Here is a 27,106-nt window from a genome sequence, read left to right on the forward strand (position 1 = left end):
GGATTCTCAAAAAGTTTATCATAATCAATCTGTATTTGTTTCTTGAAGAGAGACGTGTTGTATAGAAACACTACATCAGCGAGAAGTCTTTATATTTTGATAGAATGGCCCGTTTCTAATAACTGCTTTTGTGAATATTCAGACAACAAATGTTCAGTTTTACTATCAAACAACACGGTTTGAATTATTTTAACAAAAGTAATCATAAATTAAAGGCTGATGTGTTGGGCGTTAAAAGAAGCATTTTTATGGTAATACCAAAGTACTTTTGAAAAACCTTAGACGACTTCACATATCCAGTTTAATCTGGTTTTCTTTATCTGTCTTTGTGTTTCAATCAAAGAGGAACAATCTCTCCCAACATGCTTATCCCATCTAGTAGAATAACAGATGTTGACTTGAAGCTATGTACTGAAGAAGCAGAGGATTTTCTGGTACAACTTCACCAACTACCAAGGTGCATGAAGAGTGAAACGCTTAGAAGAGGTCAAAATGCTCCAACAACACTTGTAGTATGAAGAGCAGAGAATTTTTCAATTTTTTTATACTACAAGTGTTGCTGAGACTTTAAGCTATGTGTCAGGTTGGTTGAGGAAAAAATAATCATTTAGCACAAAATTTCTTATTTCTATACTAACTAATGTACCTTGTAACTTCTGACAAAGTCTAGTCTGTAGTTATTTTTACTATAGTCATTCCAGAGACTTTTTCCATTACAGTACCTACTGAACAAGTTTGATCAGATTAAAATATGAATCCCCAAATCATCACATAAAATTTGTTCCAGAGTATGATTTCAACACCTTATGTGTACTTTAGATTTGTCTAATAAGAATAATGTTGAAATATCAGAATGGGTTTTTGGTATAAATTTAGTGGGATGACTTTGGTTTGTCTCACATGTTTAGTAACGAAATCAGCTGTTTGAAACTAACTGCTGAACAAAAGTAAAAGACCAGACTAGACAGATCTGGAAAAGAGTAATCTTACCAACTTTATAATCCATCAGAAGCGTAGTTTTAATAATGAAAGTATCTGTTGTATTTAACCAAAATGACAGAAAGTTTTAACTTTAAAGTTTGCAGCAGCAGCATGTTCAGGAAGTTAAAAGAGCCAGAGTTCAAACAATCATCTGAGAGTCACATTTTGATTTTGTAAAGGAGGCTAATTTATTTTTTGTACTTTTCAATTAAGGAATAAAAAATCATCATTCTGAAAATAATTGTAAAGTAATAAGTGAGGCTAAATAAAAAAATAATTGTAGCCGAATGCGTATTCCACTATTTGCCTAGACTACAGTCAAATAACTCTCTACAGAACATAACTACAACACAACACTTTCAACTTTATTCACTCGGCTTATTAGAGCAGATTGCTGCTCATCGCCTTCTTCACAGAGCACCCATATAGCATAGCTGACAGCAGTAAAGAGAGAGAGACGCACACACCAACTCCTCACACTTTTCTACGCTAACCAGCTGTCCCCCTGTGGTTTCAGCCTCGGCCAAAGCTTTGAAACGTCCTTCAAGGCATAAAAAATAAAGAAGCAACATCATGCACACTGCTTTGGGTAAAATCCTATTTGTACACTGTAATTACGCTTTGAAAAGTTGCAGAGTTGAAAGTTTCAGGACCTTCATTTTTTTCTCCTCTCATTTCTGATATTGATTAGGCTCTAAAACACATGTTTCTAAACCACAGACTGTTCCGAAGAACAAAGAGCTTTCTCATTACGTGCTGCGCCTCAGACAACTTTGAATGTCTCACAATGGGTTTATCGGTGTTATCAAGGGAAGCAATCAGAAAGAATGCAGTCAATAATTTTGTTCACAACAATGGAACCACCATTCATTTCTTTTAAATAACCACACTAGAGGCGCTTCAGACGTGGTATTTCACAAGATAGATGTTTGGGGTGATAGGTGTCCGTTATGTCCTCAATACTAAAAACACAGAGAAATAAAATATCATTAAAGGTTGTGTGGTAAGTCAACATTCAAGCCTATTCATCAGGAATCAACGTTTTCATTCTTGACTCGAAAAGCTTTCAAAAATGGCATCAGAACCATTTTTATGTTGCAATAAAAAATGTTCATGTTAAACAAACATAGCATTTGCAACAAATCTTGATTACAGGACAAAATACCATTGCACAATATTTTCTAATCACCCAAAAGTACGGAGATGGGAAGTGATTAAGTTGTTTGGTTGCAATGCTTGTGTAAGAGTAATTCCAAGTGAAATAGTTATTGTAACATTAATGCCTGACCTTGTGATCATGTAATCTGTTTCTGTAGTTTTCATGTTACATTTTAGCCTCTTAAGTGCATCCAACATGTGTTTCATCATCACTTAAATATGCTTTAATTGAAATCACTGGTGGCGGAAACCTGCTTTTTAGATTAAGTTTGAGATACAGAGTTGGAAAGTCCCATTGTGCTTAAAACAATTCACTCATTTTTTTTTTTGTCCCTGATGTGAAATACAGTGACCTTTTCAACACTGACCTTTACTTGTGTTTCCTGAGTTTACGCTGGGGAAGCAGCGAGTCAGGCTGAGATATCAGGGACCACTCCTCCCTACAGTCATCTTTAGCTTCGTACACACCAGGTGCTCAGCCCAGCTGCTTCAATGGAGATGGAATATGAGTAGAGAAAAGAGAGGGGAGTTAGACACAGATGTATTGTTGTTATTCGTGCAAAAGAAAAAAGTCTGGACCAAGTTCATTAGAGGCTAAATTGAACGCACAGAAGGACTCATTTCTTGAAAATGAGTGCTACAAAGATGACAAGTTAACATTTGGATTTTGCACAGCAGAAAAAACAAACAGTTGTGAGTTAAGAAAAAGAAAGATGGTAATTATTAAATTGTGCTGACCCTTTATATGAAAGTAGCTTCGATAATTAAGGTATGTCTAGACCAGGGATGGGTAACTTTGGTGACAGCAGAGGCCACATTAATTGAATTCTTACTGCCAGAGGGCCAAACTATAGTATACAAAAACAATTACAATCAATTATGTCTAAAATTTAAATCAACATATACCAGGGATCAAATATTATTATGGACATATTTCTGGATTTTATGGCAGATTTTGTCATGTTTTCTTCATGTTTCCAATTAATTGATATGTAAAAATTGACCTGAGGGTCACGTTGAGGGTTGATGGGGGCCGCATGTGGCCCCCGGGCCGCCAGTTGCCCACCCCTGGTCTAGACCATAGACTGTAAATATTGGGTCTAGATTTGCAAAAATATAAAATGAAAGTACAGGTGGTGGTAGAATTAAAAAAATACATTTAGTGACCTGTAGCCTACTTGAGTGCAATTTTGAGATAATGCACTTGAGTATCACTTTACTATCAGTTATCAAGGCAAAAAAATACTTGTTTTCTGCTACATTATTTAAAACATAGCCTACAGTGACTGATTTACAGATTCATTTGACATCAAAAGCACATCAATGTATTAAAAATGCAAGATTGCTGCAGATCAATTTACAAGATGAAAAGGTCAAATGTTCACAGCAAGGTATAAAGCCTACTACAACACTTTTTGGATATGCTTTTTACTAGATTATTTTTCCTTTTTTCATACTTCAATAATAACCTTATATAATACTTAGGAAATATTGTGCGTTTTACAACCATTTAATATCATTTCAGAATACCTGCTGATAACAGAAGGCCTATTTAGGGAGAAGTCTGATCGCTATGCCTACCTCATCATTGAAAGGCTTTTTGTGTATTAAAACAGCAGTGATACTTATATATATTATTATCTTATCGTATGGCCAATATTGTGTTTAAATATCGAACAGTGTCATTTTTCAGCAACTAATTAGAAAACACTTTTTATGCTCATTTACCTGAGGAAGATATTGGACGCAGGACCTGAAATTATTATTATTATTTTTTTTTTTTTAAACGCAGTTTCCAATTCAGTCACAAACTAGGCCTACTGGAGCTTAAAATGAAGGACACCGCAACAATATTCTCTCAATCATTTGAAGGAAAACAAAACCTTCAACAGGTGGTTTGTTTTATCAGAAGAGGAGCCGCCGCGTTGGGCAGGTTGAACTATCACCCGGAAGGTCTCGCGATAACACGTAGTGGTTACCAGGGGAACGAGAGAGCCTGGGAAGTTGCGGTTATCTGCTCCGCTTTCACCCGGGGTAACATGGACACCGCAGATACTAGCGTTACTTTTCTAATTCACAGGTAAACAGACGTGCGTGGAACATCTTCGTCCATGCGGGACGTATTGTAGAGCCTGCTCGACATTACAGTTTATTCACCCCCAAGGTTTGTATCTTTGTTTATCGAGGAAAAACGTAAAGTAAGCCTGCTAACGCTATAGTTAGCTAACAAACTGTTGTTGTCTGCTTCTTCCACGACAACGTTACTTACTCTGTCGACCCCGGGATCCTCCTTTTCTAAGTAGTCTGACAGCTTTAACCGATGCTTGCTGGTTTAAACCTACTCTAAGCAGCTGTTTTCTGACAAAGAAGTTATAAATAGCCAACTTTACCAGGGTCAATATGGGTTCACGTTTACTTCGCCTGCGGGTGAAGTCATTGACGTTTCGCGCTAAAAAAAAAATTCAATAACGTCAGTGAGTGTTTTCTGTGAACTCACAGCAAGGACAGCTGATACCAAGCAATTGCAAGGTTTTTTCCTATCAGACACTGTGTTTACAACAACTTATTCGACTCCTCCGGGTACAGTACCCCCCCCCCCCTTTTTATTCACAGCGGCTGTGCAGGAAACACAGAAGCAAGTTGGTGTGTTGTAAACATTACTTCTTATTTCCACACAGGTAAGTTCGTTTGGAGAAGACAAGAAGCTAAATACACTGCAAAATGCCGTCACCACAAGTCCTCCAGCCTGTTCTTAAGATGAAAGTGGATGAGCTCTTTCTTAACTGGTTGAGTGATCCTGCCACACAGTCACTTCTCAAGGATTATCTTGACCTAATCAAAACTGGACAAGACATTGACCTGAGCAGTGGGGAACCGCAGGACAAAAGGTTGTTGACCTTCAACGAGAACAACAATGTTGCATCCCAAAAGAACCTGGCAGAAAAGAAGCCTGCCCACCTTGGTACTCCCTCCAGCCCCCCATCTGCCAGCACCCTGCCCTCTGGTAGTAGCAGTAATACAAGAATGACTGGACCCAATGGTAGAGTACTACGGCGGTCTGTCAGCACAAAAAAGGTAAATACAAACAGTAAACAAACAAAACTAAAGGAGTGTATCACCAGATTTTCTTTAAGCATGTAGCTCATCATTCTCATCAACATTGTAATGAAACAGTTAAGCAGGTTTTGCCAAGATTAAGAGGTTCTTAAATCACCAAGCTACAGGGCATCCAAGGTGGCTCTTTCATAAAATGTACAAAACAAGGTGTGTCTGGCAGTATGAGCCATCTTGAGATACCAATAACTTAAGAGTATGTTACACAATCTCCTTAAGCCTTGTCCATTTTTGGCAGCAGGTGTTAGCAATAAATTATAGGTAAATAAGGTGCAGATAGAATGTGGCATGTGCCATTATTTTTTTTTGTGTAAGTTTAATATAATTGAAACCCAGATTGATGATCAATTCACAGTTTCAAATGGTTCTTTTGTATTAAAGTAGACTGTACACCACTCAGATAGGGTGTAGGGTGTATTTAATGCACCTAAACAATGGGATGCATTCCAGTACTGGAATGAAGTTAATAACTGCCTCAGCAATACGCATGTGCTTTATACATCACTAAGGCCAAGGAGATGATGAAGGATTGTTATGCTCTTGTTTGTTTTTTAGAGGTTGAGTTTGAACAAAGCGTTTAGCTATTTAACACCTACAAAACATACATTAAAAGTTGCCAAAACTTAGTGCTAATCAGCCTTTATTTTTTACAGAAGACAGGCTTTTTTGCGGTAGAAAAAGTGCAGATGTAAGAATATTTTACTGAATGCTTAATTACATTTAGGCTCTTTATTATCAGGGTTTAATGTGTCACACTTACTGGGCTTACTTACCAACATAGGCGCAGGTAGTAAGACCTTTGCTTTTTCTTTTACGATACTTCAAAATGTCTGCTGTTAGAAAGGCCTAGAGAGGTATCTGCTATCTCAGATTATGTTGATCTTTACTATACTTTCTTCGTGTTTGTTAACTTGTGAATCCTGCAACAACAATATATTGTAAATTTCAAATCAGCAGACACAGAACGATACTACTAGTTATTGACTTCATAGTAAATCTTTCTCCTCCTGGCCAACGGTTTGAAAGTATCTTTCAGCCGAGGTACTGTAACTTAAAAAGTGCCCTAAAGTTAGAAAGTTCATTTTCCAAGGCTGGCCACAAGAGGCTGCTGAGTATCCTACAGGATCAGGGAGACTCAATGACTGTCCACCCTGCACCATCATAGTGGAGCCTCCATGTCTGTAGGCAAATGCTGTGATTGTAAGTCAAATACTTTCCAAATGTCCATGCCTCACCCTTGAGTGTGGTATGGGAGGTGGGAGTGTCTGAACCTAGCCTATCCCTGGTAACTTCTTTCGGCCTATGGGCTGCAGATTTTATTGTGGTGTGACTGAAGTCTCTAGAAGGGAATAGTATACTTGGGCCTGCTTTAATTACAGAAACAATCAAGCAGCACCACTACACATTTAAAAGGCTCAAATGTGTCTGTTCAATGATTCTGCCTCTTTCAAGAAGGGACATTGTGATCATAGTAAGGGTGATGACAGTGAGTCAGCCAGACAGCTGTGGCAATTCCTGTTAGGTACTCCTCTTTCTACATGTTGTTGACATGCTAAAGACAGGCATGAGGAGGCAAGTGGTCACTGGTGCGATATCTGTACTTACTCTGACTTAACAAGGAAAATCCTGTCTTTCAGATGATGATGAGTTGTTATTTGTAATTATTGTGAGACATATTTCAGTCTAACTAGATATTTTGTGGAAGAGTATTAAAAAGTCTTCAATGCTAGCAAAGGCATCAAAGTTAACGTTCTTGATCTTCTGCACACTAGAATTCCCACGTGTAAATTGACAAAACATAGTCTGACCAAGGCCTTTTTGTGACTCGCTGAGAAATTCTACATTTCTCAAACCACACAATCACAGGTGGAAGGGGCTGAAAAGGACATGATGTCTCTTCCTCCCATTGATTCTTGACCCATAATGCCACTCTCTCACCCCAGCTTAAAATAAAGCAACTGCTGGACAGTTTGTGTATTCTGCTGTGATATGTCATGGCATGTGGCAACACTGTGTCACTCCTTTTTAAAAGGATTGTGAGGATATATAAAGTAATACTTCTATTTTAAGACAACAAAATGAATTCCTGCATAGAGATGCATTCTTCAAAGGATTAGTGAAAAATTCAATTTATGTCAGGCTGGTGCAGCCTGGAACAGCTGGTGTGACTTTGACATCAGACACTGATATAGATAGCCTTGGTTCCCGTGTGTTGGCATTAAATACCCAGAACTCTAGCCAGTGAGATGAGGTGTGGCAGAACATTCATCCCTTGTAATTTACTCTGAAACAACTTCAGTTATATGCTGCTCATTGTCAGAATATGTGGTGGTAGATCTTGTATTTACATCATGTACAGTAAATATGAGCTCCTCATTAAGGCCAAACTGTCAGTGCTGCTGTGAAGCTCAGAATTTTCTTTCTTTTATTTGTATGAAGGTCACACTCAGTCACAGAGAGGTTAAAAATGAAGAGCATTAGAAAGAAAATAACTTAGGTGTTTACTTTTTAGTATGTTCTCAGCATCTAGATTTAGGATATGAGGTTATTCTTCAAGATGTGACTTTATTTTTAACACACTTCGTACGGCTCAGCCCTATTGAAGCTATTTGAAGCAGGGGTCCAGGGTCACGTTATCAGTTGCCTGTCTTACCCTCCTGAGAGAACTGAGTGTTAGACTGTTACCCACAAGTCCTTTTATTTTGGAGTCTTCCTAACTTGGGGGTGTTTTAGTGTAAAATGGCAGCTTTTGGGTTTTGGCTTTGACTGAGCATGTTAAGGCCCAATGTAAGAGTGTACAAAGAAATATGAGGTGTATGTCAAACTAGTTTGCATGCTTTAAATATTCCTTGAGCCTAACCCTTTTTGTTTATTTGTTTTAAACCTCTACAGAAGTACTGACAGGCTAATATAATTTAACAATACAGGCGTATCAAGAAACATCAGCATCTGTATGTTTTCTGATATGCACCAATTTTAAACCTTTTTTAACATTCAATTGAGTAGACAAGGCTTAGTGTGATAAAGATAAATAGATAAATTACATCAACTGAATGTCCTGCAAAGCTTGCTCCTATTTATGCATTAGCCTTAGCACTGCTTGTCTGCAGTAAACATAGATCACCTCAACTAAGCAGACTGCCGTCGGCACTAGAATTGGTTGATAAGGTTACACATACCTGGTAAAGATATTTGATTAAGAAAAGCAGCTGTTTAAGTACCTTGGCATAGTCATAAATAACTCAGAGCTCAATCCCTGAAGAAAGTACTAACTTTACTATATTGTCTGTAATCTGTGAATGTTTTCCCCAAAGATGGATGTGGTATTATTAGTCACAAAAGACTTGTATAAGTTGGGTTACTTTCACTGTCTGAAAAGTAAGTTTTATTTCCTCATACTTTTTTGTGCATATGATCCATTCATTTTTTGCCTGTGCAGCTTAATGTCACTTAAAACAATTATTTAAATTAAGTCAATATAGTACCAACTCTAAATATGAATATTACAGCTTTTGAGGAAAATTTGGCATGTAAGTTTTGGTCATGTCAACAAACAGAGTAGATCAATATTTGCATTTTCAAAGTTGCTCTATAGTAACATTTTCCTGTTAAATATGGACAGTATGTAAAATGCAATTAAAAGTAGTTAATGGTCTTGATCACGACGGCGGGTGTCTCTAAATACTAATAAACCGTCAGTGTTTATATAGTAGTAACACTTTATTATTGTTGTATTAGGTGGGGGGGGGGGTATTTACAGTAACCTCTTATCTGCAGATTCCTTCTTTAGTCTTCTGCCCCTTTGCTCCACTTCTGGTGCCATGTAGACTATGTAGACATCTAGGCAGACCTCCATGATAACTGTCAGGCTCTGTTTTTGTTTCACTGTGATGCAAACCAGCTGATCTGCCTACATCATGTAATGCATGTCAGCCTTCCCGGAGCCCACCATGTTGTCAGTCAATAGGACCTATTTTTGGGCCATGTTCACATGTATCCCAAATCCCAGTCTCAGACAGATGATTTTGGTGGATAAGCTTGAGCTTTCTGGATTTGGGTTTAGTACTCAATGTTGTGGGCCAGTTGTGGATCTACCCCATAGTCATGAGTTGCCACTTTAGGCACATGTCACTGGTTAAATCATGTTGCTGATGCAGACAAATATAGTATTTTTTGTGGGACACTGTGACTGTGTACGCTTGTATTGACAACATGGAGAAGCCTCTGGGGAGTTTTGATCAGTATTTGTGTTCCACCCATCTGTCATTTATTTCAAACAACTGTGGTCTGCTACATGTTGTGTCTTGAATATCAATGTTTTAAAGTATCTGTTATGAATTCCTTCTTGATTAAAGCTCATCTAACTTGTAAAAGTCACCTTACTGCTGGGAGCTCTATAGCCTAAACCTGCCAATAGTTACTAACTCATTTGTGTTTCATAAGCTCATCTGTTATGTAATGAAGTAAACATGTCTGGACACATGTTTTTGTACTTATCAAATTAATTACCGGTAGTTCACAGATTACACATTTTGTTGGGTCAGTCTGGGTTCACGTTGTGTTTGTCACACTAGACCATTAGAGTGTGAACATAGTACTTGGGATTTGGACAACCTTCCTGCAATTGGAGTAATTCAATACAACCCCCACCAGTATTGTAAAGGCCTTGGATACAATCACTAATCCATGAAGGATTTAGTATCAGGCCAGTTCATAAACCAGTCTGATTGAGAAATGTATACTCCCTCAAAAAAAAGTAAGTGCTTTGTTTTTTAGAGTTTAGGATTAATTCAGTGTTTAATTTCCCCAAAGTTGTTTTACCCAGATTAGAAGGCCACAGCAGATAGCTGTTGTCCTTGCCACTGTTTAAAAGTACTTGCCCAGGCCATTAGTGTGTGAATGTCTGGTTTCTGTGAATAGAAAGACTACCACCTAGATCTGCTCTTTTTGAGAATTTCCATGCAATAACTTTGGTTTGAACTTGATTTATACTCTGTAAGGGCAGATTTTGCAGTTTCAAGTATCAGAATTGGTTTTGAGTGGGAACAAATACAACCAGATTATCTCCTCCTCCACTAACTCCTAAGATAATTTTGTTACTTGGTAATACTTGCTGTAGTTTGTCCATTCTGGTTATTTAAAAGTCACATGATGAGGGGGAGCTCACATTGAGACTGTGTTGTGGTTGCTGTTCACTGGCTTTGCGTGTCCTTGATTTTAAAACATCAATGGTAGAGTTGCCTCATGTGTAAACAAACACATCATTATCCCTACTGCGTTGTGGACCACTGTTTGTGATACACACTTCAAATATTGTTTGCTTACGCACAAAAACAGACACAACGGTGTTCCATGCGAGTTGACAGTTCAATGTGATCTAACAGGTTATATTTTGGCCTTAGTGCTTCTCTTTCCATATTTGGTTTGAATTGATGAGCGTGAACAAAAGGCAGCCAGTGTGAGAAGCCATCATACAAACAGCTTATCAAGCGTGTGCAGTGTCCTGTGTGGTGGATAACAGGAACTGGGTTTGAGCAGAAACCGGTGGAAAACTGTGGACGCTATGAGCCTGTCAACTAAAAATACCATGGGTTGGCTTTCACTTTTATTGTAAAATAACAAAAACATTAACACATACAGGCTTATTCACGTAGTCTAATGATGTGAACATCTGGGTACGGTTCATTCAGTCTTACATTATGTAGATGTTGGGCTTTCCTTGTGTACAGTGAAGGCAACCCCCGAGCTGTTAGATCAGCACATTCATGGTGAATTGATGTAATTGCCATCACTCCCGGACATCAACCGGAAGTAGATGTTTGTTGGAGGACTAAAGATACACCCTTCTATCTCTGGATGTTGTTCCTTGGATTGTCCAAACTGTGTTTGCTGGCGCTATTAATAGACGCAGACTGGTTGGGACATCATTCTTTGAATTTGGCATAAACCCCCTACTACCCATCAACTATAATAAGATGTGGAATGGCTGGCAGCCCAAGCTTGCAAAGAGAAGGCAAAACACTGCCATGAGATCGGAAGCAGAATAGGTAATTATTTTCTCAGTGTTTCTTACTGTTGTGTGTGTATCATCAGGTGATTTGAGCCACACTCTTGTGAGCTCTTTTCAAGTTGTCATACCAAGGTTGTTAGTTGTTGTTGTTTTTTTGCCGAAGTCTTGTTAAGTATATTTTTTCTGCCAGTGCTGCTATTATGATACAATAACAGACGCTGGCTGATTTAGCAGAAGTTACACTTCTGTTTTTACACTCATTCACTTTATTGGATTTACTTGAATTTTTTTTAAATTTGCACCACAAGAGCACAAGTAAAGTTTCTCTGAAGCTTTTGGTAGCTTTTCAGAAGGCCATTGAACGTGAGCATTGTAGCATTGAGGTGCATCCCTTCAATTTGGTTCTGTAGCAGCAGCGTGCTGATACAACAGGCCTGTCTCTTTACATAACCTTCATGAGTTGTGAGGAATGCAAACTGGGAAGGGCAGATCCATTGCACACACCCCTCCTATTCCACACATACACTAAGTGACTCCCACACGCATACAGCCCGTCACTTCTTATCTCCCCTGCAGCTTTGAGGCAAGGGCTTCCTGACCCTGTGCAGTGTGTGTGCATATATATGTGTGTGTGTGCGCGTGTGTGTTCACATGTAAGGCAGAGACAGGGACAGAGCGGCAGGCAGAGCTAAGATTGTGCGACCAGATCTGGAATGGGAGAGAGAGTCACAGTAGCAGCTGCTCCCTTGCATTAAGAGGCTCTCACTCTGACAGAGGACAATCAGAGGGACACCACACACACAGGATCTCCACTGCTGCCACTGCCCCTCGCTCACAGAGCTGACTAGTACACTGTGATTTGTACGTTCAAGAGGATAACTCTGGATTGAGTGTTGTTTGTGTTTATGTGTTCCCCGTCCTGTCCGGAGCAAGGATGAGGATGAGGGAGCTCTCCCTGCGTCAGGACCCTGACCTGAGGAAGGAGTTGGCTCTGCTGGCACGCGGCTGTGACTTTGTGCTGCCCTCTCGATTCAAGAAGAGGCTCAAAGCCTTCCAGCAAGGACAGGCAGGTGTTTGTATGAGTGTACCCTCTTAACGTACAGGCGTTTGTGGCCCTGTCAGCCTGTGGGCATGTCTAATAATATGGACTAGTATTTTGGACTACATGTCTTAGAATAAATCCCTGGCCTTTAAACTAAATTAACTGCACTAATCCTCACTCTCACTAAGTATTCCTAACAAAGGGTAAATAAATAAAGCCAGTTTTATCCAGGACAAGTGAGGACCAACGCCCAGTTACATCACAGGAATTCTAAACTTTAAACATATAGAATATTACTGTGCCTGTGAAATCTGATCCCAATACAATCATTTCCCCCTTTGTAAGGGAATAACTTCTGCAGTTGTTTCAGGGAAAGGTATTCTTCTTTTGTTCAGAGAGATATGAGATTTAAGCCTTGGTTATTCGATTATGTTTAATCGTGTGTGGTATGTTACCCTCAGCTGCTTAACTGTCCTCTTTACAACCACATCATTGTGGATGTGCAAAATGTCACGGGGCTTAGCTGTTGTGCTCAAGAGCTCTGTTAGCTGTTAGCTTTAAGCAAGAGAGAGTGGGGACAGTGCTGGGAAGGGCAACAGGAGATGTTTATGTCCTTTTATAGCCATAGCTGACACCAGCACAGGGGACAGAGAAGATCAGAGGATCATCAGCATTTCTCATTTATTATGTTAGCCTGAGCAAGTTACCTTTAAGAGAAATTAGAAAGAAACAGTCACACAAATTCTTGTTGAAAAAGACTTGCTTTAGAGCCTTCATGCACTCCTCTATGATTTTGTGCTTGCTAAGCAGATTTTTTTTATTCGTATTTGCTGCAAACTTGGCTTCATTGAAAAATGGTATTTTTAGCTTTTAGCAGAGGGCCTTGTTTTTGTGTTTATGTGATTATTATAAGCCATGGAAACTGATCTAGTGTGCAGATTCCTGAGTCATGTAAATAGTCTTGATGACTGAGAGCAAAGCATTTTCTGCTTGGCCTGTTTTTAGTAACTGGCTAATATGCTCAACATAGAGACATATTTGGATACTTGTTATGTGTCTGGCTTTGTGTGAGTCTGTGATATTGTCTTTACTGATTCATGTCATTTATATTATGGACACACAGTAGATTATGATTGACCAAGACAACTCTTTGTCTTGGTAAATCCTACTGGTGTCGAACAAATTCATCAATACATAAAGAAGTGGCTTCAGTGTTGTTGAGTGACATAATCGTCACATGGCTTCAAAGCATATGCTTTAGAGACCTCACACAAAGCTGTTACTTTGGCCCTCTGGCAGATGTTGTTATTAGGCACACAGAGAAAGATCTAGGTTGTTACATACTGAAATTCTGTGTTACTGCGAAGTGCAGCACTTTGACATCTGTTGCATCATATGTCAGTCCAGAAAATTCAATGTACAGGGCTGTTACTGACTACCTGTGTGAGGTACATAGTTTTCTAAGGGAAAACAAGTTTTTGCATCATGACATTGTAGCCATACTAGTCCTTTAAAGGGACTGTCTGCTGAGGAAGCACTGCTAGTTTGTTTTAAAATTTGACACTCCAAAGGAGAAACAGAGCAGCTATAATTAATAACACTGAGTAAGTTTTCCATTCAGGCCTGTAGCTTCAAAGGCCATTATATTTTCCATGCTGGCTCACAGTCCTAGCTTACTGAGAGGCTCAAATGAACAAATAGGAATGCATTTTCTTTTCTGTAGTCAAAATCTCATGAAGGAGCAGATATATTGACTACCTTGATATTGTTCCTACAATTTAAGTGTGTATAAAATTTGACCACATAGCCGTTTAGGAGAGTTGGAGCATATCATCTAAAAACTGAGTTTGATTTATTTTTAATAAACAACCTGTGTTTTCCTTAACTTATGATTGGAAATATTGGTCTGTTTTTAAACATAACTAACCCAAAGAAAAACGTTAAAAGCATTAACTTATTATTACTAATAAGTCAAAGTTAGAGGTTGTGATGTGTCATGTGTCACCATTTCTCATGCTGTTTAGAGCTATCTCTTTGTTTACACTTAGATCATGGATCATGCTGTAAAATACCAGAACCTATTTGTAAACATTACCGTGATGCCACAGATGTGGTGATTATTATCCTGCAGTGATTTATCACTTATCTTCATTTTCAAAATGAACTGATGTTCCACTTTGTCACCCAACTTACATAAATGTATACTCAAAAGCATCCAAGTAACTTATTTATGTTCAAATGCTTGTGTTTATCATACAAAAGGATGTGAGGCTGTGTATCTGAGTAGATTATCATATACATATATTGTAAACATGTCTAGTATTTTAGTCGTGATATTACCTGCTTCTGTATCACACTCATGTCCTTACTCTTTTGACCATCATCATCATCATAATTTCCTAAACAGATGACGCTAACAAGTTGCAAACATATTACGGTTTGTCATGATTTCAGTCAGTTCATTCTACACATAAGTACATCCTAATTGACATCTATTACAATGTAAAAATGTATTAGAAAGGATTACTTCATTATGCAGCACAGTGATAGCAATTAAAGATAAATGGATAATGATTATGATTGCTCTTCCCTGATGGGCCCTGGGGCTAGTGAAAGATGTGGTTAAAGTAAAGCAGCGTAAACTTTGTGTTAAGGCGAGCCTGTGCACATGCTGGATTGCTTCAGCTGTGAGTTGTTAGCATTAGCCAGCATCAGTGGCTAACAGTTTGTATCTCTCTGTTTGTCTCAGGCCCAGGTGAGGACGGAGGAGCCCGTCACCACAGCGCTGAGTGAAAGCATTCCAAAGTTTTACTTCCCCCTGGGCCGGCCCCAAGCCAACATCAACATCGACAACCTCATTTCCAAAGTTGAGAAAATATTTTCCCAATTCCCAAATGAAAGGGCCACCATTGAGGACATGGGGCAGGTTGCCAAGGTGAGAATGTGATTTGCAGCATGGAGGTTCAGCTGCCACCAAGCAATTTAGCCCAACTTTCAAAATGTTTGCCGATTATAATTTTTTTTAAACCTCTCGGAAAATATTATCTCTGTCCCCATGATGAATGTTAGCAATGGCCTTAAGGGGGACCTGAGTGAAGAGTGATATGACAGTTAGGTTTCCTCAGGGAAGTCTTTAAGTGATGTAACCCACTTATGTCGTTCCGCTCGTTTCTGCCTGAAAATTTGCAAGTAAATGTAGAAAGTTTAGCATGTTGCTTAACTTGTTTTTATATTCTCTGAACACAACACACTGCCCCATTTCTCCCCAGGCCTGCGAGTGCCCTCTCTACTGGAAAATGCCATTGTTCTGCTTGGCTGGAGGCGACAGGACGGGCTTCGTGTCTGTTCACAAATTTGTGGCTATGTGGAGAAAGTAAGACAATGCCTCTTCTTTTCTCACAAGACCTCTAGTGTACTCACAGCCAAATGACACATACACAATCGCCTTTGAACAATGATGACCACTCGCTGAGACAACAGACGCTGTACGCAGCTGTCTACTATTATGACATTTGCCTTTTTATCTGCTAACAGAAGTAATTGAATAAAAGCCTCACAAATACCCACAAGGGAATGGTTGTTTGCCATATACAGTATTTGAATTAAAACATCCGTTCAGAGTCACATACAGATCAAATTGAAAGAAATACTGCAGGGCTTTTTGTAATGGCTGCTGCACACTTAGCAGTGTGGTTAATGCTTTCGTATGCAATAAGCATGCTCTTGTATTAATGTGTTAGCCTCCTGAGGGCTGCACGGACCTGGCCTTTGACTTGAGCTCATGACTGAGCCATTCTTAGACGAGAGGCCACAACACACACTTGGATTATTCCGCTGTTTCTACTTTAACACTCAACACTTGAAATCACAAGGCGCTGATTCAGAATCCTAATTTCAGAATGTATTAAAGTTGCACTTAAACATTTCAGGGGAACAGTTTTTAAAAACTTGCGCTCTTGAAAGGATGATAACAAGGATAGAGAGAACATAAAGGCAAAGGACTGAGTAACCTTGCAACCATCTGTTCTCTCTTTTCTTCTCCAGAACTCTGCAGACCCGTCACGACGACGCTTCTAAATTTGTGCACCTCTTGGCCAAGCCTGGCTGTAATTACCTGGAACAAGACGACTTTATTCCATTCCTGCAGGTACTGGCTGCAGCACACCCAGGGAGAGGGCTGGACTTGGCAAATGCCGGGGTAGCTAAATTGCATTGGCTGGGATGGTGCAAACTGGACTTAATTTTAGGACTGTGCTGCTGAGGCGGTGCTTTTTTAATGTGGTGGGGGAATCATTCAGGGACGTTACTGTGAGCCAGTAATAAAGAGAGGTTCCCCGTGGTGATGGAGTTGAGTTCAGCAGAAATGAACAAAGTCGAAAAAAGGAAGTGGAGATTTGTTTAATGTAAAACAAAAAAATGCCCCGAAATAATCCCTAAAAACATGGAGCAGATTGATCGAATTGTTTCATAGAAATAGTCTAATTGACTGTTGGTTCAGTCGTACCATGTGGACCTACTGTGCTAGCTTTTGTATTCTCACTCCCCCTGACAAGCTGTTGTTGCTCCACACAGGCCCCCGCCCTACACCTGATTCATTTTCATGCTGGCAGGAGTGGCTGGGCTGCACTGAACACCCGTTAGCATACCAACAGAGATGCCTTGTGGCACACGCTGTTTAATTTGTATGGTTCTGTTCAGCGTATCGGCTTTGACTGTTTTGATGAATGAAAAGCGGATTGCAGTGGAGTAGATTTGACTGTCCCCGCCTGTTTCCTGTGCCCTGTGATTTATGTGTTTCTCTATGATTTAATTTCTCACAGTAAGAGTCAAAGAGGCACGACGGCTGCCCTGAAATAAGGCCTTTTAATTTCATTGCCGCCTTCGCGTTTATGTCAACAATTCTTTCCCTCAGCAGAAGAGAAGGGAAGAGAAAAAAAAAAAAAAGACACAGGGTAGGTTCATGGCAGGGATTTAGCGAGAGTTCATTTAAAATGCAGCACACCCCCTGTGACTTTATGGCATGAGGAAGGAGAGAAGGTTAAGAGCAGTCACTGGCAAACGTCTTTACTATGGCCTTCTCACCAGTTAGCTGTCAATCAGAAAGGCTTAAGATCATCCCAAAACCGGTCGACCCAGTGTTTCCTGACTTCAAAGAAACATTTACATTTGATGGCCTCTCCCAACGAGGCCTGGTGCCTTTTATTTATACAGCCCAATTTATAAAGCATATGGTATGACATAATGACGTAGATAGACACTGACAGCTTCTGATGTTTGAATAAGTATGCATTTATATTCCTGCTCTGAATGTCATCTGTCCTGTCTACAAAAATAAGAAAGACAGATGTAGTTTGCCATTCAAGTCCTTTCTTTAACTGAACTCACTGTGTGTGCGCAGCAGGTCACAGAGTTGCTCTTTTGCAATTGTGTTTGTTAGTTTTGTGGACTTTGTTATGGAAATGAGTCAAACAATCACTACACACAAACTGAGCTGACTTTACTTTATGTTTGCAGGATGTTGTGAACACACACGCAGGCCTGGCCTTCCTGAAGGAGGCGCCAGACTTTCACTCAAGATACATCACCACGGTATAGTACCATATTAAATTACAAATAATGTTTTTTTAAAAAGTAGTGAAAATTTTAAATATTAAAATTTTGTTGTTTTTCAGCGATAAATGCTCAGATTGTGAACTGTTATTTCAGGTGATTCAGAGGATATTCTACAATGTGAACCGGTCATGGAATGGAAAAATAACATGTACTGAACTCAGGAAAAGTAACTTTCTTCAGGTACACAGTTTGTTTCTTTTCTTTTTTGTCTCTGTCTTAAGATTAAAGTGGTCTGTTGGTCCTTACGTCTAAAAACATTGAATGTTTTAATTACCCGCCTTTAAAAGTCCTTCAATTTCCTTGAAGTCAATTTGAAGTTATTGAATAGAATTATTTATTTCATTCGTCCAATCACATGGTTTGATTTTTTATTCTTATTCTTAAAGCTGAATAGCATATCTAATTGAGTGCTCTGTGTATTTTATTTTTTGCTAACCACTATGTTTGCAGGATTGCAGAATCCTTGTGTTAAAAACCTAATGGGGTTTATTTAGAAAATACTATTTTTAGGCCATCGTTACGATTTAAGTGTGGCGGCTGTGGCTCAGTTGGTAGAGTCGTCGCCTGTCACCCAGAAGGTCAAGGGTTCGATCCCAAGCTGAGCAACATGTCTGTTGTGTCCTTGGACAAGACACTTAACCCTGAATTGTTCCTGCTGCTTCGGTGGCGGTGTATGAATGGATTAGTGTTTTACTCTCTGATGTACGTCGCTTTGGATAAGCGCACTTGGAAACGTACATTAATATGTCAGCAGTTTCATCTGATTTTCTAAACAACTCTTTGTGAAGATAAAACCAAGCCCAACCCCATAATGTTGTTGTTCTTGTTTACACTGTCAAACAGTTTGCATTTACAACTGACAACAGTGGTCAGTCAAAGTCTAGTAACATGTTTGTCTGTAAAAGATATTGGACAAGAACAACAAACAGTTTTGATATTACTGACAGATGTTCACAGTTCATAATAAAGAAAATAACTTGTCTCAACTCAACTCTTATGTTTTCCCTTTCATCCCAGAACGTGGCTTTGCTGGAGCAGGAAGAAGACGTGAACCAGCTGACAGAGTTCTTCTCCTATGAACATTTCTATGTTATCTACTGTAAGTTCTGGGAGCTGGATACTGACCACGACCTTTACATTGACCAGAAGGACCTGGCACAGCACAATGACCAAGGTACATGACACCAGAACACACTGAAACTGTAGAATAATGTATTGGTTTCACATGTGGTGTGTTTGGATTCACTTTATATCCTGCCACATATGGAGAGAAAAAAAAGCAATGACATAAGACAAGTGCTGATAATTTGTCATACTCACCTAATTAGCTTCATCTTCCTGGTGTTTATTGTTCCAGTTGTTGGGATGAAAGTACAAGAAAAGAATTAGTAAATATTACTTGTTCTGCTACTGACATACAAACACGTACTCATGAGAAAGACTTGTCTTTGACGCTTTCTCCCCACACACTCAACACCACATGTTCCTGGTTGATGGCCTGCGAGTGAGACAGGGGAAATGAGACACGAGATCAATAAGAGAGCAGCGTATATACTCTGCTCGAATGACGCCATGTCTGGAACAATTTCTGCCACTATATGGTCAAAATGATGACCAGAGGATTTATAGCACTGTCAAGATAAAACAGAGCTACATTAGCTTCTCTGGATTTACAGTCTGAGAGAATGGATTACATGTGTTGTGAAAGAGAGAGCTGTTTTTATCCCCATGAGTCAGGATTGTAAGTAATCTGTACTTTTCTTCCCAGCCATCTCCCATAAGATGATTGAGAGAATATTCTCAGGAACGGTAACAAGGCAAGACAAAATGTAAGAAGAAAGCTTATCCTACCTAGTAAACAATTCATTCTGATTTAATTTAGGTTTTGTTCCAATAGTGATTGTGCTGTTTTTTTTCTTTTGTTTTTCTGTCAGAGACAGACGGATGTTTAAGGAAGGGCGACTGAGCTACGCTGATTTTGTGTGGTTCCTCATCTCTGAAGAAGACAAGAAGACTGAAACCAGGTATGTAGACACACAGGGTGCTTTTATTATGCTAACGCTCACCATAGTGACCAAGTTGTAAATTGTCTAAAAATCTAATCTTACCAATTACTGCTCATTGTGGACCACCTGTGCAAGGTCTCTTTGAAAAAAGGTTTATTTAAGAGTACAGCACAGACCTGCTCTTTTCACTTCTGTTTGACTGTCTGCTACATAGATACAAATTGATTGAATGATTGAAAAACAATTTCAAAACTTTCCACCCATCCCCCATAAATTCTAACAAACAGACAGAAAATCTTAATTTTAAAATGTAATGAATGAGATGTATTATTGATGTTGTTGTTTTAATCATTTATTGTCCTGTATTTTTTAGATCTGTTATTTTCTTTTGTAACTTCACATTTTATTCATTTGGATTATTGTTATCGGCGAAACAATAAATTGTCATAAAAATGTTATTTGAGTGAACCCGCGACAAATTGAAATTTAAAATTGTTAAAATGATTTTCTGAAGAGTTGGCTGTAACACTCGAGCTGGTTGCACATTATGTAACCTCTCAATATGTGAAAGTTACGGGAATAAAGTGTGTCAAAGAGTTTTTAGCTTACATTATGTAATTTGATATAAAAGACTTTCAGGTAGGGTACACCTGCGTTTCCTCGCTCTAAGCTCCTCCAGAAACCTCCTTGCTCTCTGTGTCCTTACCATACATTAAAGGGATTCTCCGTTATGTTAGAGCTAGAATGATTTCAGAGTGACAGGAGGAGAGAAGAGGTGATAAAGCATAGCTCCTTAAGTCACTTTACATTTTGTGTTTGTTTACAGTCTTTTCTCACATGTACCCTTGCTCACTGGCCTTTTTCTTTATTTGGCTCCAGTATAGAGTACTGGTTCCGCTGTATGGACCTGGACGGGGATGGGGTGCTCAGCATGTACGAGCTGGAGTACTTCTACGAGGAGCAGTGTCAGAAGCTGGAGACCATGGCCATCGAGCCCCTTCCTTTCGAGGACTGCCTCTGCCAAATGCTGGACCTGGTCAAGCCTGAGGTGGAAGGTAAGCCACAGTCTTTACATTTATACAACTTTCAGAAGTTTGCACACCGATCAATCTGACAGGCTCCACAGACACAGTTTCAGGCCGGGGGCATTGATCACAAGCTGAGTGAACAGTTATAGATGAAACGCTGGCTAACTGATCGGGACAGCCAGCTGTTGGTGTCATCCACACTGTCGACAAATTCCCTCCAGCACTTAGCTTTACTGCCTTCCCATTTAGAAGACACTGGTACATGGTGAGGGTATGCATGTTTAGTATTGATAGCCACCTCAAGAATGTGACCCTAAGTCGACCTGCTGGTATTCTGCAGTATAGGAGCTGTGTAACAGAACGTGTAATCTGAACCCTCCCCCCCCCGTCGATACATTTTTAGCCGATTTTTAAGTCTGCCCTTAAATTATTTTGAGATTTCTTGTCTGTGGTAGATGGAGATGTTATATTTGATGACATGGATAATGACTTAATATGCAGATAAGAGGACTATTATGACGTTTTCATAACAACCCAGCAAATGTCTGAAAAGGAACACAGAACTGGATATCTCTGTTTTTTTTCTACTCTTTAAAAAGCAAAAACTAAGATTTCTGAATGCTACAAAGGCATAAAAATCACTTTATTTAAGGAGTTGTTTGTTGGGGGAAGAGTTGAAAATAAAATCAAGTTTATGTCTTATTGTAAGTCCACCTAGACATCTCACGCTTTGTCAAAGTTGAACTGTAGCCACCAACCATCAGGCTGCAAGTCTCATTTGATGACTTAACTCAGGGCGCACTCACACTAGCAAAGTTGTCCCGTACCGTGCTTATGCACACCTCTTCAAAGTGAGCCAGGGCCAAGGAAGTGTACGGGACTTGAGCACGGATCAGAGCACTCACACCCAGACACAAACGTGTGTCTGGGCTTTAACAAGTAGTACAGAGCTTTTTGAGCAGCTTTATGACAGTAAAATCAACATGATATAATAAATATTATCCAGTTTATCCAATTAAGTCTGATCTTCTTTGAACAGTTGTGATGATTTCATATCATTGAGCACAATTCCAAACATTTCTGTCTAACAGATTTTCAGATGAGACACTATGCTGCTTTTTGTGTTTACATGTTTAAAAATGTATTTTCTTTGTTTCTCAATCAAAAAAAAAGTTTGAGGACTTGTCACTGAGCTCTGATAACTTGTTACAGACACATTGTTTTACATTTCAAAGAGTACAGAGAATTCAGTTAATTGGGAAAAAATGATTGACAGGTTAATAAATAATGAAAGAAAAAGATTTGCTGCAGCACAAGTTTGAACATCATATGCCAATCTTTGTAGTTTGATCAGTAAGCAAATAAAGATGTCAATTATCTGTTTAACAGTCTACAAAATGATTTATGGAGCTTGTCGGGGCCAAAACTCAATATTTACTGAGTCATCATAGTCTCAGGAAAATCTTGAAAGCTACATTTGATGTCTAGGTCAATATAACAATCCTTCCATTGAGCCCCTGTGTATAGTTTAATACCCACACCAGAAATAATCAGTCACTGCTTGAGCTCGAGTTTGAGAGTGTTGATTCTGTCTGAACTGCCTCCTTTTTTGGTTCAGGTAAGATCACGCTGCGGGACCTTAAAAGGTGCAAGTTGTCCCACATCTTCTTCGACACGTTCTTCAACATAGAGAAGTACCTGGACCACGAGCAGAAGGACCCCTTCTCCGTGATCAGGGTAAGAAGGTTCAACTCTGATAGGCTGTCAGCAGATGTGAGATAGCACCATGACTTGTTGTCCTGTCAGAGGTCAAGTGGATCATGTAACTGTTCATGTTTTTCAGGAGTTGGAGACAGACGGACAGGAGATGTCAGACTGGGAGAAATATGCAGCAGAGGAGTACGACATCCTGGTGGCTGAAGAGGCCGCCAACGATCAGTGCAACGACGTGTAAGTCTGCGTTTACATAAAGTGGATGTGATGTGTAGATGTGGCTCCAATCATCATTCTGGATCACAGATTATCAGTTTACTAACTTACTAATTAAATCAATTGTAAAGTTGGACGTTAACAATTAACCACTCTTCTTCACAATCTAAACAAATTATACCTCCTACATATTTAAAATGAGTTGCTGTTTAAAGGCAGTTGTCTGGTGTACCTTTTCTGCCAGCAGCAGAATTTCTTTATTTCTCAAATACAGCTTTCTTTTTCTATCAATTTCAGCCATTTTTCTTTTTTCATCTTTATTTGTTTGCTTAAAATACATGAGATTGTTATTCATTTTGCATATTCATTACAACAGGAGATAAGCAAAGTGTTTTACAAAAATAGTAAGGGCCGACCTATATAGGATTTTTCTGGGCAGATACTAGAACTGATATTAAAAAGAGAGAAAATGCTGATACAGATATATTGGCCGATATCTTTCTTAGATCTAGCTTTGATCTTTAGCAATAGATTGATATAGATACACACACATTTATTGTGTTGTTCCCTTAAACGCAGTTATCAAACACTTGGGAATAAGGTATAATTAAGAAAAAGAAAAAAGTATTTATTTTACAGTTGAATAAAAGCCTTTATTGGCCAGACTATCAGCAGTTCAGTGAAAGACTAATTTTTAGTAAGGAATTAACAATTATAAAATTATCATTTATGAAATAAATAATAAACTTAAATTGATTAAACCTAGTAATATAGACTCTTATCGGAGATCAAATTAGCCGATACCGATAGTCACTTGATTTGCTAATAACTGCCGATATTATCGTCCTTCTGATTAATCTGTCAAGCAAAATGTGAGGGCATTTATAAAGAAGAAATGGCAGATCCCTGATTGGCCATTTCTTATAGAGGAATAAAAATCAATAATAGGTCATTTGATCACTTAATATGTATTCCCGCTCTATGCAGTTAGAAGGTGAGTGTTGTCTTATTTCTGAGATAAGGAATGATATAATAAAATTACATTCAGGACTAATGCTAGCAAATCAGCAGTTGTGTGCCAGGTTAGCTTGTTTAAAACAGCAGATACATTTAAATACAAAGGGGTCCTGACTGTCGTTGTGACTGATTGATGTTATTACAAACAAATGATCCACATTATGAGTTCTGTAAAGCTACTTTAGTATTGTAATCAAGTGTGGAAAAATACTTTTGTTGCACATGTTTCTACTTGTCGCGGCAGAAACTGGATAATCTGAGAACATTTTTATGACAGTTTATCGTAGAGTAAGGCATTATGATGTCAAAGTTCATGTATGTAGATTATAATGCCTTTACAGTTTTTGATGTAATTTTGTAAAATCACCTAACACAAGGTGATCTTTCTAAGTATAGGATGTTAACGGCAGAATGACAGAGCTGAATGTCTCCTTGCTAAAGCCGGTGTTGTGTCGGGCAGCAGAGCCCCTCTGAGAGAGAGTCAGTGATAGATGAGGCTGTTGACAGGAATGTTGTATGGCGGTTTTAGGAACACCACCGACTTCTAAAGACAGACTGCTAACCAGAACAGGTAAGACACTCAGGGTACCAGCAGGGACTAAGTGTTCTCCTCTTCCTCTTTTAGAAAGTCTAGTCCTAAACCCCCTCCTGGCTTCTGCCCGCAACCCTCCAGTTGAATCAACCTGTTGACAGCAGATTGTAGTTCTGTCAGGCAGCATGGTGTGTGTATGTGGCACGTCTTAGAGCGAGGAGTCTGTTTTTGGACCGGACAGCTTTTGGTTTTATCCTTCCTCTTAAGAAAAGTCTTTCCTGCACCATCTTCGTCCAGCCTTTATGTACTACTCCTTTGTCCTTTCCAGTCACAATGATGAAAATGTCTTGAAAAATGTGTTGAAAATGTCTGTTTGGGAACAACTCTTATTTGCTGTTCTGCTTTTGTACGGTAAATATGAAGCTAAAAGCAGCCAGCTAGCTCCGTTTTGCATCAAGACTCGATATGGGGGAACTAGTGACTTGGCTTTGCATATCAGCAGCTCTAAAGCTCATCATTAAATATGTTTCAACCCTAACCCTAACTATTTAAACTGTCTCAGACACCACATAAATAACAGATCCAGGCTTTGCTAGAGTAAAGGTTTGGATTATTTATATATATATATAACTATATACTATACTATACTATAATATCTGCACCTAATTTTATTTTTATATTTAAATACATGCTGCTGTTTTTTATCCTGCACTACAACGAGCCAAATGCAACAAAATTTCGTTCTTATCTGCACTGTAAAGTACAAGTTTGTATGATAATAAAGAAAGTCTAAGTCTAATTATTTCATGGTTGGATTTGGTTACTTTTTGGATTCATGCTGGATTGGATTGGGTCACTAGGCAACCAGAAGGGACTCGTGTTTACAGATTATACAAACAAGAAGAATAACATGTATCTCAGTGAGGTTTAGGGGTAACTTTGGATAGACTAAAAGTAATCCCGTTTTCAGTCTTTGTGCGAGGTTATTCAACTTCTGGTGGTAGTTTCAAATTTACCGTTCAAATAGAAAGGTTTAGTTAACTTCTTACGCTTTGCAGAACAGCAAAATACTCATAACAGACATGGTTGTGCTGTTGCATAATCACCAGAGTAAGTAGTTCTCCTCACTGTGTTTCACTGACCATATTATGAACTAAAGCAAACTCTCCCTCTGAGTGCTATATAACCTTTTCTCCATGTTTCTGTTTAGGTATGAAAATCCTCTGAGCCCTCTAGGGCAGCACATCTCCACTGACCTGGGTCTGACAAAGAGACACTTCTTTGAGATCCCAAGTCCACACTGCAACCTCGACCTGGATGAATATGAATATGAAGACGACTATGAATGACCCGACATCCTGAAGGTTTTTTGGGTTTTGTTTTTTTTCACACATCTGCTGAGACACACAAAGTTATTGGACGAATCTCCTCAAGCTAGAAAGATTTGCAGGTTCAGGCCGGTTCCCATCCTGCATACCAGGCAACACTTCATTAAACTGGAAGTGATCACAGTGCCAAACGACTCTGTTGGAGCTCTGTTGGGTCGGATGTGCCGGAGGAATCTGATACCGTATTACACATTTGGGAAACGGGAGATGTGACGCGGTTTGAGCACAATACGGTATCACATTCCGATACCAACACCAGATTAACTGCCATTGAGTCTGCCATTATTACACAGATGTCATAACCAATTGGACCCCCAATAATGAACTGGTTTCAGGTAAATTATCATGCGACAACCAACAACAGTGGGGGGGTTGGCAGAGAGTATAAAGCTTAAGCTAGAAAAATGTCAGAAATCATGGTTTTTCACCAATTTGTCACTCTGTATCTGATGATATCCAACCATGGGTATCAGATCGATATCAGTTTGACATAAATGATATCGGAACATCTCTATTCTACCTGATCCCTTTTTTTTTTTTCTTTTTTTTTAAGTCCCAATACCAACTTTATGACACGAGCAGCTCATTCAGACCTTTGCTTCATCGCCGTGGCAACACATTGAGGGTTGTGGTTTGCATGTAACGCTTTGTACAGATGATGTGTTGTCGAGTGTTTTTTCATCAGCGCTGTTGTCACACTCACACGGGCTAAATCGCATTCTTTGCACACTGGAGCTCGCTGGATGTTTTGCACATAAAACACGTAGATTGGATTCAGGATCTTGAACTAATTCTCATCTGATGTCATTGGCTAATACATTCCAGTGATAACGGAAAACTGTAAAAAAAAAAAAAAAAAAATGTATTCATAGATGTTTTGCTGAAATGAGGAGTTTCTGTAAATGCCAAACAAGCCACCTTAAAGCCTGCTGTACACACGAGCACACAGTCCACACTGACACGCTGGGTATATTGTACAGGTCTGTATTCATTATGATGTCCACTTTCTGTCTGTGTGAGGTGGGGTTCTAAATTATTAGAGATGGATTTATAAATAAGTGTAAATATTTATTTGGTGCTTGCTGTGTTGTATATGGTTTTGGCAAGTGTTTTTAGAAATATTGTTTTTCTATGTTATGAAGTCATTTGAATGTACTTTCACAAAACAAAAGGAACCAATTTACAAACGCTGTGCTTTTCTTTAAATTCATAATAAAGCCTTGGTTAATTAAAGAGTCCAGAGAGAAACCTGTGATTTCTAACAAAAGCTTGTGCAGTTTAATTTCTC

General features: G+C 39.0%; 1 protein-coding gene across 2 annotated transcripts; it reads left to right on the top strand.

Moving 5' to 3' along the window:
• The first annotated feature begins 4,140 nt into the window (after nt 1-4,140).
• On the top strand, nt 4,141-27,055 carry ppp2r3b (protein phosphatase 2, regulatory subunit B'', beta). Of its 2 annotated transcripts, XM_020633928.3 has the most exons (14): nt 4,141-4,303; nt 4,818-5,214; nt 15,055-15,240; nt 15,575-15,678; nt 16,350-16,452; nt 17,820-17,894; nt 18,012-18,098; nt 18,936-19,092; nt 19,687-19,747; nt 19,853-19,942; nt 20,804-20,979; nt 22,571-22,689; nt 22,796-22,902; nt 25,641-27,055. In XM_020633928.3, exons 2-14 carry the CDS (start codon nt 4,861-4,863, stop codon nt 25,777-25,779), a joined length of 1,758 nt encoding a protein of 585 aa, XP_020489584.1. In that variant the 5' UTR covers nt 4,141-4,303; nt 4,818-4,860; the 3' UTR covers nt 25,780-27,055. The 2 variants fall into 2 exon arrangements, with proteins under 2 accessions (XP_020489584.1, XP_065818027.1); XM_065961955.1 differs by lacking the exons at nt 4,141-4,303; nt 4,818-5,214 and adding an exon at nt 11,830-12,329.
• The last annotated feature ends 51 nt before the right edge of the window (nt 27,056-27,106 follow it).

The sequence above is a fragment of the Labrus bergylta genome, chromosome 13 (genome assembly GCF_963930695.1).
Source record: "Labrus bergylta chromosome 13, fLabBer1.1, whole genome shotgun sequence".
Classification (NCBI taxonomy): Eukaryota; Metazoa; Chordata; class Actinopteri; order Labriformes; family Labridae; genus Labrus; species Labrus bergylta.